The sequence below is a fragment of the Odocoileus virginianus genome, chromosome 14 (assembly GCF_023699985.2).
Source record: "Odocoileus virginianus isolate 20LAN1187 ecotype Illinois chromosome 14, Ovbor_1.2, whole genome shotgun sequence".
Taxonomy (NCBI): domain Eukaryota; kingdom Metazoa; phylum Chordata; class Mammalia; order Artiodactyla; family Cervidae; genus Odocoileus; species Odocoileus virginianus.
The window spans coordinates 40305734-40319973 of record NC_069687.1 but is presented as its reverse complement, the minus strand read 5'-3'; the positions used below and the strand labels follow the sequence as shown (position 1 = coordinate 40319973).

Sequence of the window (14240 nt, the reverse complement as noted above, 5' to 3'; positions counted from 1 at the left end):
TTCCGTGTGCCACAATGTGCAACACACAGTTGTCACAGAGTTGAACTAAAGAAAAAACCTCAAGGAGTGTCCCTGATGGTCCAGCGACTAAGACTCTGAGCTTCCAATGCAGGGAACCCAGGTTCAATCCCTGATCAGGGAACTAGATCTCGCATGTTTCTACAATTGTGGCGTTGGAGAAGACTCTTGAGAGTCCCTAGGAATGAAAGATCAAACCAGTCCATCCTAAAGGAAATCAGTCCTCAATATTCATTGGAAAGACTGTTGCTGAAGCTGAGACTGATGTACAGGGAAGCCTGGCGTGCTGCAGTCCATGGGGTTGCAAAAAGTCAGACATGACTGAGTGACTGAACTGAGGATCTTGTGACACCCTTTCCACTCAATGATGGCTTAAGGAAAAAAAAAAAACTGAAGATTTCACAGCATTATTTTACTACAAAAAAAGGGAAAACATAGAAAACAGAATATATTTTGCCTATAGTGAGCCTTTAACAAGTAAAAAACAGAGCACACTAAAAGTACTATTTTTTTTAAGACATGGCAGGACATAAAAAGACCTATTTCCAGGTTGAAAAGAGTTGTAATGTAGTTGGGAAAGAAGATATAATCACATAATAACTAAACATGGTCCACTGGAGAAGGGAATGGCAAACAGCTTCAGTGTTCTTGCCTTGAGAACACCCATGAACAGTATAAAAGACAAAAATATATGACACTGGAAGATGAGCTTCTCCAGATCGGTAGGTGTCCAATATGTTACTGGGGAAAAGCAGATAAATAACTCCAGAAGGATTGAAGAGGCTGGGCCAAAGAGGAAATGACTCCCAGTCATGGATGTGTCTGGTGGTGAAAGTAAAGTCCAATGCTGTAAAGAACAATACTGCATAGGAACCTGGTATGTCAGGCCCATGAATCAAGGTACAATGGACGTGGTCAAGCAGGAGATGGCAAGAATGAATAATGACATTTCAGGAATCAGTGAACTAAAATGGATGGGAATGGGTGAATTTAATTCAGATTACTACTATAGCTACTACTACTGTGGGCAAGAATCCCTTAGAAGAAATGGAGTAGCCCTCATAGTCAACAAAAGAATCTGACATGAAGTACTTCTGTACAGTCTCAAAAATGACAGAATTATCTTGGTTCATTTCCAAGTCAAACCATTCAATACCACAGTAATCCAAGTCTATGCCCCAACCTCTAATGCCAAAGCTGAAGAGTTCTACAAGACCTTCTAGAACTTACACCAAAAACAAATAAACAAAAAATTCCTTTTCATCATAAGGGACTGGAATGCAAAAGTAGGAAGTCAAGAGATACCTGGAGTAACAGGCAAGTTTGGCCTTGAAGTACAAAATGAAGCAGGGCAAAGGCTAACACAGTTTTGCCAAGAGAGCACACTGGTCATCACAAACACCCATTTCCCACAACACAAGACATAACTCTACACATGGACATCACCAGATGGTTGATACCGAAATCAGACTGACTATGTTATTTGCAGCCAAAGATGGAGAAGCTCTATAAGGTCAGCAAAAACTAGACCTGAGGCTGACTGTGGCACAGATTATGAGCTCCTTATTGCAAAATTCAGACATAAACTAGAGAAAGTAGGGAAAATCACTAGTCGATTCAGGCACGACCTAAATCAAATCCCTTATGATTATACAGTGGAAGTGACAAATAGATTCAAGGGGTCAGATCTGGTAGACAGAGTGCCTGAAGAATTATGGACAGAAGTTCATAAGATTGTACAGGAGGCAGTGACCAAAACAATCCCAAATAAAAAGAAATGCAAGAGGCAAAGTGGTTGTCTGAGGAGGCCTTGCAAATAGTTGAAGAAAGAAAAGAAGCAAAAGGCAAAGAAGAAAGGGAAAGATATACCCAATTGAATACAGAATTCCAAAGAATAGCAAGGAGAGATGAGAAAGACTTCCTCAGTGAACAATGCAATGAAATAGAAGAAAAGAATAGAATGGGAAAGACTAGAGATCTCTTCAAGAAAACAGGAGATACCAAGGGAACATTTCATGCAAAGATGGTGCAATAAAGTATAGAAACAGTATGGACCTAACAGAAGCAGAAGATATTAAGAAGAGATGGCAAGAATACACAGAAGAACTGTACAAAAAAAGTTCTTAAAGAACTAAATAACCATGATGTTGTCTTCATTCACTTAGACCCAGACATCCTGAAGTCTGAATTCAAGTGGGCCTTAGAAAGCATCACTACGAATGAACCTAGTGGAGATAAAGGAATTCCAGCTGATCTATTTAAAATCCTAAAAGATGATGCTGTTACAGGGCTGCACTCAATATGCCAGCAAATTTGGAAAACTCAGCAGTGGCCAAATGACTGGAAAAGGTCAGTTTTCATTCCAATCCCAAAGATGAGCAATGCTAAATAAAGTTTAAACTACTGCACAGTCACGGTCATTTCACATGCTAGCAAGATTATGCTTAAAATCCTTCAAGTTAGCCTTCAACAGTATGTGAACCAAGAAATTCCAGATGTACAATATTTAGAAAAGGTAGAGGTACCAGAGATCAAATTACCATCATTTGCTGGATCATAGAAAAAGCAAGAGAATTTCAGAAAAAAATCTACTTCTGCTTCATTGACTACATTAAAGCCTTTGACTGTACGAATCATAATGAACTGTGGAGAATTCTTAAAGAGATGGGAATACCAGACCACCTTACTTGTCTCCTGAGAAACATGTATGCAGGTCAAGAAGCAACAATTAGAACCAGACATGAAATAATGGACTGATTCAAAATTGGGAAAGGTGTATGTTGTCACCCTGCTTATTTAACTTATATGCAGAGTATATCATGAAACATGCCAGGCTGGATGACTGCCAATCTGGAATCAAGATTGCTGGGGGAAATATCAACAACCTTAGATATGCAAGTGATATATCCTAATGACAGAAAGTGAAGAGGAACTAAAGAGCTTCCTGATGAAGGTGAAAGATGAGAGTGAAAAAGCTGGCTTAAAACACAACAATCAAAAAACTAAGCTCATGGTATCTGATCCCATCACTTCATGCAAATAGATGGGGAAAAAGTAGAAAAAGCAGCAGATTTTATTTTCTTGTGCTTCTAAATCACTGTGGATGGTGACTGCAGCCATGAAATTAACAGATGCTTGCTCCTTGGAAGAAAAGGTATACAAACCTAGATAGCATATTAAAAAGCTGAGACATTACTTTTCCAACAAAGGTCCATATAATCAAAGCTATGGTTTTTCCTGTTTGTCCTGTACAGATGTGAGAGTTGGACCATAAAGAAGGCTGTGCACTGAAGAACTGACATCTTTGAACTGTGGTGCAGGAGAAGACTCTTAAGAGTCCTTTGGACTTCAAGGAGATCAAACCAGTCAATCCTAAAGAAATCAACCCTGAGTATTCATTGGAAGGGCTGATGCTGAAACTGAAGCTCCAATACTTTGGCTACCTGATATGATGAGCTGACTCATTAGAAAAGACCCTGATGCTGGGGAAGAACGAATACAGATGGAGAAGGGGGTGACAGAGGATGAGATGGTTGCATAGCTTCATCAATTCAATGGACATGAGTTTGAGTGAGCTCTGGGAGACAATGAAGGACAGGGAAGCCTGGTATACTGCAGACAATGGGGTGGCAAAGCATCGGACATGACTTAACAACTGTATAACAACAGATATTTAAATGGAGACTGCAACAATGAAGGCCACAGACAAGGATGTAAATTATTAATTGTCAAATTAATCCCAGGGATAGCAGGAATGAGATAAAAGCATGATAGAGAAAAGCATTGGATAATTTATGGTGGAGGACAAGCTACTCAATTTAGTGGCTTAAAGCAATAGTGTTCTTGTATCTCACAATTGTGTGGGACAGGCATTCAGGCAGGGCTCAGCAGAGCAATTATTCTGCTTCAAGGAGCAACATGTGGCACTCATTGGGTCTTGTTTTAGGCTTCAAGAAGGGTCCTGCAAAAATCTAGTACCTATTGACCCTCACGCCGTCTTTCTAAATGGCATCTCATCCTTCCAGGTACTCCATGTAGTCTGGGCTTCTCACAGCATGGTGGTCTCAAGGTTGTCACGCTTCTGGCCTGACAGCTGTCTTGTAAGAGAAGGGAGGAAGGAAATGGAGGCTCCTGCGGTCTAGCTACGGAAACTCACAGAGTGTTACCTCAGCAACATTCAGCATGTCAACAGGAGCCACAGTGACCACTCAGCCCGAGGACAGGAAGTGCAGGACACGCAGCGTACCTCATGACAGGGACCATGTCAAGGCAGGTGTGGCCTTATTTAATTCACCATGGAGGGAAAGGTTAGTTTGGACCAGAAAGATCAGAAAAAGCTGTATATGGAAGGGAGTATATAAACTGGTTTTAAAGGATATGGATCATTTGAAAAAAAAGGAATGGAAATAAGGCTAAAAAATATTAAGTATGTAAATATAAGACAGGAGTAATGGGGAAAACTTTCAAAATACTTAGCCAAACAAGAATTATATTTCTTCATCAATTTACTTTGCTCTAACAACAAAAGGCAAGTGGGAATTAGCTTCAGCGTGGCAAGTTACTTTTTCCTGGTCACAGACACATTGATTTGCCTGGGAAGATAATTTTTCTTTAACTGTGGTCAGCTTATTTGAAAAAAGGTGAATTTGAGCTTAAGGATATAATAGAGTTAACTGGGGAAGGTGGGTCGAGTACATTTTGTTTTGAGAAGTGTTTACTGTTAGAACTCTCCAAAGGCCTAGGGAAACACGTGTAGATAGTCTTGAGACAGGATGCAGGGCAGCAAGACAAGGATGTTATTTAGCAAACAATGATCTGGCAGTTCAGATTTAGCAAGTCTGCTCAAGGTCCTAAGAGGGTAATGGTGATACGTGTTTAGCCCTTGGGTCTCTCATAAGGTTTCCTTCAGAAAGGTTTAATCATTATAGCCACAATTTTCTGACTGAGAAGAGGGATTCCTTAGGTTTGTAGTTCACAGATAAATAGCTCTCTAGATTAATGTGCATGCAGTACATGTACGGAACACAGTGCCTGGTACTTGGTAGATGTTTAACACTGCTTAACAAATTGTATTACTCATCTTCTCTGTCTTCAAATTTAGATAACCTACCTTTTCCCTCAAAGTTTTGTCTATGTAATAAGCTGGAAACAGAGGAGTATTTTTACAATACATACCAACTAAAAATTAGTCATTCCTGTAGGAGGGGAGCATAGCTCTTGTTTAGCGCTTCACTTTTCAAAACGTGGATCTAACATTTTCTTTCAATTTTTTTTTTTTGGCACTGATAAATTTTGAATTCATGACTATCAAGCTTAACATTGGAAAAACAAAGGGAGAGGGAACAAAGCTCATGAAAAATACTTTAAAATGTATCTTTTAACGTATTATAACATCTTGGAGAATTATCACATCTTACTGCTCTTTTATGTTGTGAAAACTTACTCTTTGTATATTTAATCATTTTTAGCCTTATCCCCACTCCATTTTTTTTTCTCAAAGATCCATAGCCTTCATCCTCCTCCTCAGATAAAGCAGTAGCTTTTAGTTGTTTTATTTCATTGGGAGCACTGAAAAATTCCAAGCTACAGTAAGCAAGGGATAACATTAGTGTCAGAGTTTGACAAAGGTCAACAGGCTTGTGCATTTTACACAGTTGTCTACTTTGGATAGTTTTGTTTCTGGAGCTCTAGGTGGCTTCTCAGAAACTGCTAGGCTAAGCAAACGAAAGGAAAACATACATTGGGACACCCTGAGACTCTGAAAGCTTAATCTAGAGCGAACCGGTTAAGCCTTCAGAGACCAGCGCCGAGGCTGTGTACGATTGGTAGGCAGAGCAAAGACTGATTAGCCCAGGATGCGGGGCGGAGGGACACTGCCTTCCCCCAGCGAGTACAGAAGCCTCCTTATTAACACAGGATGGCCGGGCTGAAGAAATCTTTTCCATCCGCATTACCACTAAAGTAAATAAGTGAACCTTGGTTTATATGAGCTGCAGAGATGTGTGCCCCTCTGCGCATATAGTGTGCTGATGAATCTGTAGATATTAAGGGTTTGGCTCTCTCCCCCAGGAGATGGGCTAGGCGTCGCCTGCCAGCGTCTTTTGCAATCTCCCTCCCTGACCTGCCCGGCGGAGAGGACAGAGGCGGGGGTGACCACCGCGCATCCGGGCGCGCCGGTAGGCGGCAGCGCGCTGCTTAATTGATGGAGAGCCGGACGGCCCTGCGGGTCGGCTGCGGGCGCGGTGCGAGTGTCTCGGCGTAGGAGGGCAGGGCGGCCGGCCCCTCCCACCCCGCCTTTTCTCGAGTGTCCATACCCGGGCCTGGCAGCCGGCGCCGAGCTGCGGGCCAGTTGCGCGGCGACACCGAAGGCGGTTGGGTGTACGAGGACCGCGGCTGACCTGTCGGCGTCATGCGCGCCCTCCAGGGTCTGCGGGGGCCCCGGGCGCCGGCCCTGCCGCTGTTTCTGCTGTGCTTCCTCGCCGCGGTGCGCCGGAGCTTGGAGGACGGCCTTTCCACAGGTGTGATGGTTGCAGGGCCAAGGGGCGGGCGGAGAGCGCGCGGGCGTCGGGAGCCAGAGGTCCCGGGATGCTGGCGGCCGCGGGTGGGGGCGACGGCCGCCTTCGCCTGTGGGCCACGCGTGGGTTATCGAAACCTGCCGGGAGACTGGGGCGCCCCGCGGCACGGGGACGTGGGTAGTAGGGCAGTGTTGGTGTGTTTCTAGGTGAGGTTGCGGGTGGGAGCAAGGCAGCGACTTGGCCTGTCTGAACTGGCAGGATTTCTGAAAGACACGTTTTCCAAGGCCACCTCCCTTCACTTGAATCGATGCGTGTGTGCTCAGTCGCGATAGTGAGGCTTAAATATCACCTCCTCCTTCCTGGCAGGCGGGTTGGCTTTGAGGATGTTTTTTAGAGCTGAGTTTAAATAACAACACAACACAGCCAACCATCCAACTAACCAAACAAAGCCCCACGACAGGAGGATAATGTGAGTGTGTATCTGCTTTTACACCTTGGTCTTTGAAAACGAAAGACTGTAGGTTTTTCGTTTGTTTATTTTTGTTTTTCTGGTTGTGTAAGACACTTTGAAAGAGGGATTTTTGGTGCAAAGCATCACCAGATTTGCCCATTTTCGCTTCACCTGTTTATAATTTTCATGATGAAAGTATTTCATCTCACGTACATTCTAATGCAAGTTTCTGTGTTATAAATTTCAGAGTATTACCTGCTAATTAGGATAGTAGATCACCTCTAGCTTGGCAAATATTGCCCACCAGTAACTCAAGTCAGGATCTTACTCTACACAAGGTTTTGAACGTTTCATAGGAATTCATTTTTATGAGCTTATAACGTGTAGACTTGTAACATATTTTAAAAATGGAAAGATAATCAAATAATAAGATTGTTTATTTTTTTAGTTAGGTTGCAGGAGACCTGTTTTTTTTGTTTGTTTGTTTGTTTTTAATAAAGGAAAAAAGCTTCTGTTTAAAAAAAAATAAATGCAGTTTAACAGGTGTAGCTGTTAACTACTTGGACAAAACGTCTTGGGTTGCCTCAGTTTCCAAATTTCCTTGCCCCACTTTCTCATTCATACCACTTATAAAGAATGGCCAAGGACATTTTTTTCTCCACCCTGGGGCTATTACGCATTCACGTGTCATTCACCTGAGAGTATTGCACTTCTGAGGACCAGTGCATCTTAGGTGTGTGCTAGAACTTGGTTTCTCAACTTGACTGTATGTTCGAATTACATTAAAAATACTGATACGGTGAATCCTGCCTTAAAAATTCTGATTCAGTTGTCCTGGGATTCAGTCTAGATGTGAGGAGGTTTAAAAGCTCCCATGTGATTTTTATCATATGATCCTAAGCAGGTTGAAAACCACTGCTTTAAAATGATACAACCTAAAGAGTGCACTGTTAGATAGGTATTCCATCGGTATCAGGGAGTCAGGTTTAAATTGACGCTTGAGTAGACTTCTAAAAGAGAAAAAAGTAGGAAACAAATGAAGGTGGAATAAATTAACAAATGAATCTTAAATAGAATGATGTACGCTATGTATGTTACGTCGAATGTCTGTGTACATATGTAGTGTAAGTCCTGAACTTTTAACTGCCACTTAAAGCTAAAATTATGGAAGAATGTGACATATAAAAAAACATGAGGTTAGCATCTCATTTCAAGGGAGAATTAAAAATTGTCAGGCAGCCTCATCTCACTTTATAGATGCTGTATCGAACTTGATGAGATTCAGTTTCCTCTTTGCTAAAGACCATTGTGAAGTTTACTCCCTTTTTTTTTTTTTAACCTAGGTGCTTTGAACTACTTGAAAAGAGATGTTCTATAAACCTAAGATTTGGGGCCAAATTTGAAAATAAAAATGGTTATTGTATTTTTTTTATCATAAATGTATCATATTTACTATGTAACAACTGTATGCCAGACATTGCACTATGTATTTTATAGCTCTATGGGTTAGTTTTTATTATTCCTCACTTTCAGATGAGGAAATTGGAATTTAAAGAGCTAAATAGTTGCCCAAGTACACATAATTAGTTAAGCAGTAGAGCAGGAAGTTTAGCGTTGTTCAATCTGACTCCCAATACTGTTTTCTTACACACAGTACTCACTTGTCTGTCTGGAGTGGGTGTGTATGTGTATGAAAGTTTGGAATCACTGACCGCAGAGTGCATAGATATAAATACTTTATTTACATATGGACTGAAGGGCATGCTGACTCAGTCTACAGTCCTAGAATAAAGTTTGGCACAAGGACTCACCTTAACTCTTAGGCTATTTCTTAATTAAGAAATGTAAAATAGCTTTATTGAAGGAGAAATATTACATAAGTGGGAATATTTAAATACCACTATTACTCTTTGGGGAGGGGAACAAATTGAAGGAATGAGCCATGCTTATCTAGTGAAAAATGTTGCAGGGGAATCATTTGAAGTGATCATTTTTAACTCTGGATGATGTTGCTTACATGCTTCCTTGATCAATGCTCCCTTCTTTTCAAGAGACACACAGAGCAACTGCCCAGTAATAAATACTCATTGCCATAGATATTATTCAAGCACCTACATATGCCTGACATTGCTGGTCTGTATCTAAGTATAAAACCTTAGCTGTTTTTACTTTTCATAGTGTTTAAACTTTAAAGGAACAGATTAGCTATAAGCCTGTCTTTAATAGGGTTGTATCTGATGGATCAAAATTTTGACCCTAAATTGTTACATTTACAATTATATTATATACACATTGTTCAACTGGTTCTTCCTCTTCCCTGTCTTTTGTCCCAACCTTCCCTCCCTTCTGGGAAGCAGGCCTAATAGCCATTAGGCAGGGAAAAGCAGGAATCATCCCCCTTGGTGAAGAGAACCTGAGGATTCAGGTCAGGGCATTAGAGCTAAGCCAGTCAGGATGGCCTCCAGGTAGAAGAGCCGCCCAGTGTGAAGGGTGAGAGCCTCAGCTCAGGAGGTGGCTGTTGGTGCAGAAAGCTGGTGCCAGACCTCAAGCTTTAGAAGCAAGGGCTTCTAAACAGCCATGACTTGGGGGTCTGATCCTGATCATGGGATGGAGGTCAAGTATGCAGGAGCTGACAGGGCCGGACACTGGAGCCTGAGTGGGTGAGGAAGACACTTCTTGGAGCTATGAGTGGCAGCGGCAGTGGGAGACTAGATTAAGTGAAGTTGGCAAGGATAATAGAACCCAGGTTTTCCTCTAGAGAAGAAGGAAATCAACAGGGAAAACTAAAATGAATCTTGTGGTGTTAGATTGCAACTGGCAGCATTAGTGTGAAGTTGTGACTTTAAATATCTATCTGTATCTCTTATGTCTCTCTCTATATCTATATAAATGGTTGCATCGATATGAACATGTATGTATAAATATATGTATAATGCATATGCATGCGTGCATGCTAAGTCACTTCAGTTGTGTCCAACCTTTTGTGACCCTGTGGACTGTAGCCCACCAGGCTCCTCTGTCCCTGGGATTCTCCAGGCAAGAACACTGGAGTGGTTTGCCATGCCCTCGTCCATGGGATCTTCCCAACCCAGGGGTCAAACCTGTATCTCCTGCATTGGCAGGCAGGTTCTTTACTACTAGCACCACCTGGGAAACCCATATAATGCATATGTATGTCATATATATTTACAGGTGACCACTGAACAACACAGCTTAATCTTTGTATAATTTATAGTCAGCCTTCTGTATCAGTGTGGTTCCTTTGCATCCGAGGATTGAATCAACTATGGACCACATAGTAATCTGTTTTTTACTACTGAAGAGATATGTGCAGACATGGATCCTTAAAGTTTGAATCTTCATTGTTCATGGCCAACTGTATATATATTATGACCATTACATATAGGTGTATATAAATATGTGTTATGCATCTGTGTGTATGAATATGCACAATGTATTCTTAGCTCTGTTCAGTGAAATGGAGCAAAGACTTTCCCATAGTGATGAGCATACTTAGCACCCAAATCTTGATTCTAAATACATTTCTTCCTAATAATAACTAGAACTTTATATAGAAATGGCTGATTTTAGGACTGGAGTCGAGAGAGGATGTGATAAGCTTGGACCCTCTTGTGCCAGAGAGCAATGAAGTGTTCAAAGAATGATGAGTAATGGAAAAGGATGCAGAAGCCAGAGGGAAAGGGCTCCCACTTGATAAATAAAGCATCAAAGTAAATAATAATACTGATGGACTAGTATCCATAGCCACTGAAAAATGTCCATTGACTTATATAGGTATTCATGAGTACACATTTAACTGAATTAATTAAGTTAATTGAAAGTTTGATGAGGCACAAAATTATATAGTTTCAAAGTGAGTGAGTGAGTGATAGTCATACAGTTGTGTCCGACTCTTTGTGACCCCATGGGCTGTAGCCCGTCAGGCTTCTTTGTCCATGGAATTCTCTAGGCAAGAATATTTATTTATCCAGTTTCAAAGTATCTTCCCACAACGTTTTGGGAAGTAACTTGCCACAAAATATTAATGAAAAGAGAAAAAGAATAAAGTGGAGAATCCTGGCTGACATCACTTGGTTCAGATGATCAAAGTGTAAATCATTAAGGAGAAAAATAAAAATTGTGTATCATCTGGTAGGATGCAGTGAGAGGGAGGCAGTGTCTCCTCTGTGATACTCCTGCTGAAGATGTCCACTCTGAATCTAATTGTGTTACAACGTACCTATCCTGGAACTCTCATAAGCATCAAGGTCATAAAAGTCAGGAGAGACCAAAGCTGTGAGAGTGAATAGAGAGACGTGGTGGCTCATGTGATCCTGAGCTGAGACCTTTGAATAAAAAGTATATTACAAAGACTTTTGTTGAAACTCCAGTAAGGTGTGGGATGAGATCAGAGGGCATAAAATACTAATTTCCTGATTTTCACAGCAGTATTGGGGTGTTTTGAGGTGTGTCCTTTGTAGGAAACATACTGTATTTTTCCCAAGGTCAAGTGGGTCTTTAGGTCAGTAACTTATTCTCCAGTGGGGGAAACACGTTTTATTCTGAACTTAAAACTTTTCTGTTAGTTTGAGATGGCTTGAAAAGAAGCAAAGGAAGAAAAAAAAGTTACCTCTGAGAAATCTTGAGTTGACTGATGCACCACAAGTATAGTTGAGAAACAGTCATTGGTTTATATAATTAGGCACTGTTTTCCGAAGGAGTATTTGTCCTCAGAGACAGATTTTAAGTGTTGAGACTCTTTGTCCTGGACTGTAATCGTTTCAAGTTACTTTTGTATAGCTGGCCTCACATATTTCACAATACTAGGTGAACCTTGGAGATAAACAACTTTGAACACATACATTGACGTAGAAGAAAAAAAAACCTCACAGTATTTTACTAAAAATAAACTCTCTATTCCCAATAAAATGTCACTATTCAGGCACATCTCAATATATTTTAGTGTAGAAATAATAGATATTATGTTTAAAAATGGTGTTTCTCTTTTACTTGGAAACAATATTTTTCTGGTATCTGTAAAGTTATTGTGGTTTTATCATTACTAATGTATCCCTACTCTCAAGATAGAATCTTTTTTATTACAGCCTCATAATTACATAGTTCTGAGATCCTGAAAGGGAACTTGAATGTCTTATCTGATTGATCTTGAAGCCTAGAGTGCTTTTGTGAGGTAGCCAAGAGCCTGGAGCTAGCTAATGACTAAGTGGTTTCTTGGTTTGCATTTTAAAACCTCATGTAGCACTTTGCGCATCTTTGTAACAAGTTCTCGAAACAGGCCCCAGCCATGAAGGTTGCAAGAAAAGTTCACACTTTAAAATAGCTGCACCTAAACCTGTGAAATAGGAACTCAGAGCCACAGGGTCATATGAAGATTTTTAAATACTGCATTGAGGAGTCAGGGTTGAAGATGTACCTGTTTTGAAATCAGGGTTTCTCAACCTTGGCAGTATTGACCTTTGGGGCTGGAAAATTCTCTGCTGGGGCAGTGCAGGGGTGGAGTGGGGTGGGGGGGCATCCTTTTGAATGCTTGGCAGTATCACTGGTCTCTACCTGTGAGTGGGTGTATTGTGTCCCCACCCCCTCAAATGTTCAAGTCTTGACCATTGGTACCTATGAAAGTGAACTTGAGAGTAGGGTCTTTGTAGATGTAATCACAGTAAAATGAGGTCATGTTAGATTAAGGTGGACCCTTAACCCAGTGACTGGTTTTTATGAAAGAAGGGAAAGGGAGATTGGGATAAAGAGATACAGACACACAGAGGAAAGATGGCCAGATAAAGATGGAGCCAGAGATTGGAGAGATGCAGCTACAAACCAGGGAATCCCAAGAATTGCTGGCAACCACCAGAAGCTAGCAGGGGCTGCCCAGTTTGCTCAGTGGTAGAGAATCTGCCTGTCCATGCAGGAAACGCAGGGGGGGTTAATCCCTGGTTTGGGAAGATTCCCTGGAGAAGGAAATGGCAACCTACTCCAGTATTCTTACCTGGAAATCCCATGGGCATAGGAGCCTGGTGAGCTACTGTCCATGGGGTGGCAAAAGTAGGACACAGCTCAGTGACTAAACCACCATACCCTATATAAATAAAGGGAGAGATGAAAACAAGAGGGGAAAATTGTGAAGATATATAAGTATATACAAGACAATACAAGAAAGAAAACGTTAAAAAAAAATGGGTGGAAGTTAAGGCCCTTCTTTGTGTGGATGGTCACCAGGTCATTACTGCCATCTATGACCATGTGTCCTCAGCTAACATCTCTGCTAGTTGGGTTTTACATGGTAAAACCTTTGAGATTGCAAAGAATCAGACACAACTTAGTGACTGAACACGCACATACTTTCTCTCTCTTTCTGTCTCTCTCTCTTACCCTCTCACCCACCCCCTAACCCACCCACCCCAGACGCTAGGAGAGGCAAGAAAGAATTCTGCAGTTCAGTTCAGTTCAGTTGCTCAGTCGTGTCCAACTCTTTGCGACCCCATGAACCACAGCATGCCAGGCCTCCCTGTCCATCAGCAACTCCCGGAGTTCACCCAAACCCATGTCCATCGAGTTGATGATGCCATCCAGCCATCTCATCCTCCGTCGTCCCCTTCTCCTCCTGCCCCTAATGCCTCCCAGCATCAGAATCTTTTCCAGTGAGTCAGCTCTTCACATCAGGTGGCCAAAGTATTGGAGTTTCAACTTCAACATCAGTCCTTCCAATGAACACCCAGGACTGATCTCTTTAGGATGGACTGGTTGGATCTCCTTACAATCCAAGGGACTCTCAAGAGTCTTCTCCAACACCACAGTTCAAAAGCATCAATTCTTTGGTTCTCAGCCTTCTTTATAGTCCAACTCTCACACTGGAAAAATCATAGCCTTGACTAGATGGACCTTTGTTGGCAAAGTAATGTCTCTGCTTTTTAATATGCTGTCTAGGTTGGTCATAACTTTCCTTCCAAGGAGTAAGCGTCTTTTAATTTCATGGCTGCAATCACCATCTGCAGTGATTTTGGATCCCAGAAGAATTCTTACCTAGCACCTTTAGAAGGAACAAGGCCCTGCACCTTGATTTCAGGCTTCTAGCCTCTAGAACGATGAGAAAATAAACCTCTGTTGTTTTACAGCACTGTATTTGTTGTAATTTGCTATAGCAACCCTATGAAACTAATATAACCTACTAGATACAAGTAGTACCCTACAAATTGTGACAACTTGAATGTCTCCAGACATTGCTAAGTATTCCCTTTGCA

General features: G+C 41.5%; 1 protein-coding gene across 5 annotated transcripts in view; it reads left to right on the top strand.

Annotated features, from left to right (window-relative positions):
* The first annotated feature begins 1330 nt into the window (after positions 1-1330).
* EMB (embigin) overlaps positions 1331-14240 on the top strand; it is a 69438-nt gene continuing 56528 nt past the window's right edge. For 2 of the 5 annotated variants that reach the window (XM_070476659.1, XM_020881111.2), the window contains exon 1: positions 5952-6536. In XM_070476659.1, the coding sequence (XP_070332760.1) occupies positions 6428-6536 (109 nt within the window). In that variant the 5' untranslated portion in view covers positions 5952-6427. Of the gene's footprint in view, positions 1532-4043; positions 4292-5951; positions 6537-14240 lie in introns of those variants that run through there. The other 3 variants (XM_070476660.1, XM_070476661.1, XM_070476662.1) reach the window with 3 other exon arrangements.